This window comes from Etheostoma spectabile, chromosome 6 (assembly GCF_008692095.1).
Source record: "Etheostoma spectabile isolate EspeVRDwgs_2016 chromosome 6, UIUC_Espe_1.0, whole genome shotgun sequence".
Lineage (NCBI taxonomy): Eukaryota > Metazoa > Chordata > Actinopteri > Perciformes > Percidae > Etheostoma > Etheostoma spectabile.
This window is the reverse complement of record NC_045738.1, coordinates 22,353,747-22,356,306: the sequence shown is the minus strand read 5'-3', so window position 1 is coordinate 22,356,306 and position 2,560 is coordinate 22,353,747. Positions and strand designations below refer to the sequence as shown.

Genomic DNA, 2,560 nt, shown 5'->3' with positions numbered 1-2,560 from the left:
AGGTCTGGCATTGAGTAATGAAAGTCAGCCATCTCGAGGGGCGGAACTAAGCATGCATTTGAACATATCACTGCACGCAATTGGATAACACTACGACCAATCACAACACACGGGGTGACGTATCAAGAGCCCTGCGCGCTTTGCTACCAGTGGAGCTAACTGGTAGATTAAACTGACATCATTTGTTCAGCTCGCCTCTGGCCCCGCCTATATCAGGTACACCGATGTGATTGGTGCAGCTGGGCTACAAGGGCATAGTTAATGAGCAGCATTACTCGATGCCAGAGCAAATTCAAATTGTGCTCTCGCGAGAACTCCATTTTCCAAGGCATTGATAGCATGCTATAGCTATTAGCTAACAACTCTTACTTGTTCTCTCTGGCTTTGTGTTTGAAGTCATCAATGGCTTTCGTAAAAAGAGTGACACTGAACAGTCCACTGTCATTGTCTTCAAATAGCAGGCTGCAAGAAAAAGAAAGGTACTTCTTACAGTGTACTATTGTAATGATGTTCACTACAAAAAGTGGATTAATAGGGATATCTACGGTGGCCCTGAGGTGCAAAACACAACGGCAAGTCAGAAAACAACGGCAAATCAAAAAACACAACCGCAAAAGAGAAAACCCAACACAAAAAGAGAAAACCCAACACAAAAAGAGAAAACACAACACAAAAATAGAAAACACAACGGCAAATCAGAAACACAACACAACAAGAGAAAACACAACCCAAAAAGAGAAAACACAACGGCAAATCAAAAACACAACAAAAAGAGAAAACACAACACAAAAAGAGAAAACACAACGACAAAAAGAAAACCACACGGCAAATCAGAAAACACAACACAAAAAGAGAAACACAACACAAAAAGACAAACACAACGCAAATCAGAACACAACACAAAAAGAGAAACACACAAAAAAAAACACAACGCAAAAGAGACACAACGGCAAATAGAAAACCAACACAAAAGAGAACACAACACAAAAAGAAAACACAACGGCAAATCAGAAACACAACACAAAAGAGAAAACCAACACAAAAAGAGAAAACACAACACAAAAAAGAAAACACAACGACAAAAGAGAAACACCGGCAAATCAGAAAACACACACAAAAAAAAACACAAACAAAAGAGAAACACAACGACATTAACCAAAACGGAAAAGGTAGGTAGGTACCCTCGGGCAACAGGAACCGTCGCTGATTGGACAAAGAACTGGTCCGTCCTTTGAACCGGAAAGCGGGTTTGTTTCCATTTTTCAAATCATGAGCGCCACAAATGACGAGGTACACGCTGCTATTAAGCAATACTTTGATGCCGGACATGAATATACGTGATACTGGATATGCTGTCACATACCTACCTTTTCCGTTTTGTTAATGTCGTTGTGTTTTTCCTTTTGTGTTGTGTTTTTCTCTTTTGTGTGTGTTTTCTGATTTGCCGTTGTGTTTTCTTTTTGTCGTTGTGTTTTCTCTTTTTGTGTTGTGTTTTCTCTTTTTGTGTTGTGTTTTCTGATTTGCCGTTGTGTTTTCTCTTTTGTTGTTGTGTTTTCTCTTTTTGTGTTGTGTTTTCTCTTTTTGTGTTGTTTTCTCTTTTTGTGTTGTGTTTTCTCTTTTTGTGTTGTGTTTTCTGATTTGCCGTTGTGTTTTCTCTTTTTGTGTTGTGTTTTCTCTTTTGCGGTTGTGTTTTTTGATTTGCCGTTGTTTTCTGATTTGTTGTTGTGTTTTGCACCTCAGGGCCACCGTAGATATCAACAATCATTATAAGACCATTAGAAAAAGAAAACGCAGATGCAATCATGTGAAAACTCAGCCACTAAAAATGCAAGAATGGCGTTTATCTCATTTGTTTGACATGCTGACATCACTTACTGTGAGGATCGTGGCACCACCATCTCAGCCAGCGTTTCATATGTTTTATGCCAGTCATTGTATGCGATCCTGAAACAACAAAGGCAGAGGTGGAGATATTAAGATACCATCTACTTTACCTTTTCTCCTGAATTATGATTCCACGGGATGCTAATTCAATCATTTGCGTTTTCACGTGCTTTCAATACTTATTGCTATACCAGATAAATAATACTCACTTTGGTACAACTACCAGCAGAGTGATGAGGTACTCTGAGTCAAGTACAAAGTTTTCCTTCTTGACGATGTCAGCCAGGCTCCTGGTCAGCAGGCTCCCCCTGGTGGCACATAACAGTGATAACATAAAATGGACGTAACCTAGAGAAGGTGCCCAGGGTTGACAAAGCATGTCAGAGGCACATTAACTTTCCAGACCATGCTGACACGATCATGTACACATTGTCAGTGATCCATGAAGTTCAAGTGTGGCATTGTGGTGGGTACTTTCTTTGGTATCACAGAGCAAGAAAAATCCCATTAAAGTGCCCACATTATGCTCATTTTCAGGTTCATAATTGTATTTAGAGGTTAAATCAGAATAGGTTTATATGGTTTCATTTCACAAAAGCACCATATTTCTGTTATACTGCACATTGCTGCACATCCTGCTTTCACCCTGTGTGTTTAGGTCTCTGTTTTAGCTCCA

General features: G+C 39.6%; 1 protein-coding gene across 1 annotated transcript in view; it reads right to left on the bottom strand.

Moving 5' to 3' along the window:
* LOC116690931 (V-type proton ATPase subunit C 1-A) overlaps positions 1–2,560 on the bottom strand; it is a gene marked incomplete at its 3' end in the record, with an annotated part of 16,926 nt that overhangs the window by 7,844 nt on the left and 6,522 nt on the right. Inside the window, 3 exon segments of the mRNA XM_032518157.1 lie at positions 370–462; positions 1,876–1,944; positions 2,094–2,192. Coding sequence (XP_032374048.1) covers positions 370–462; positions 1,876–1,944; positions 2,094–2,192 — 261 coding nt within the window.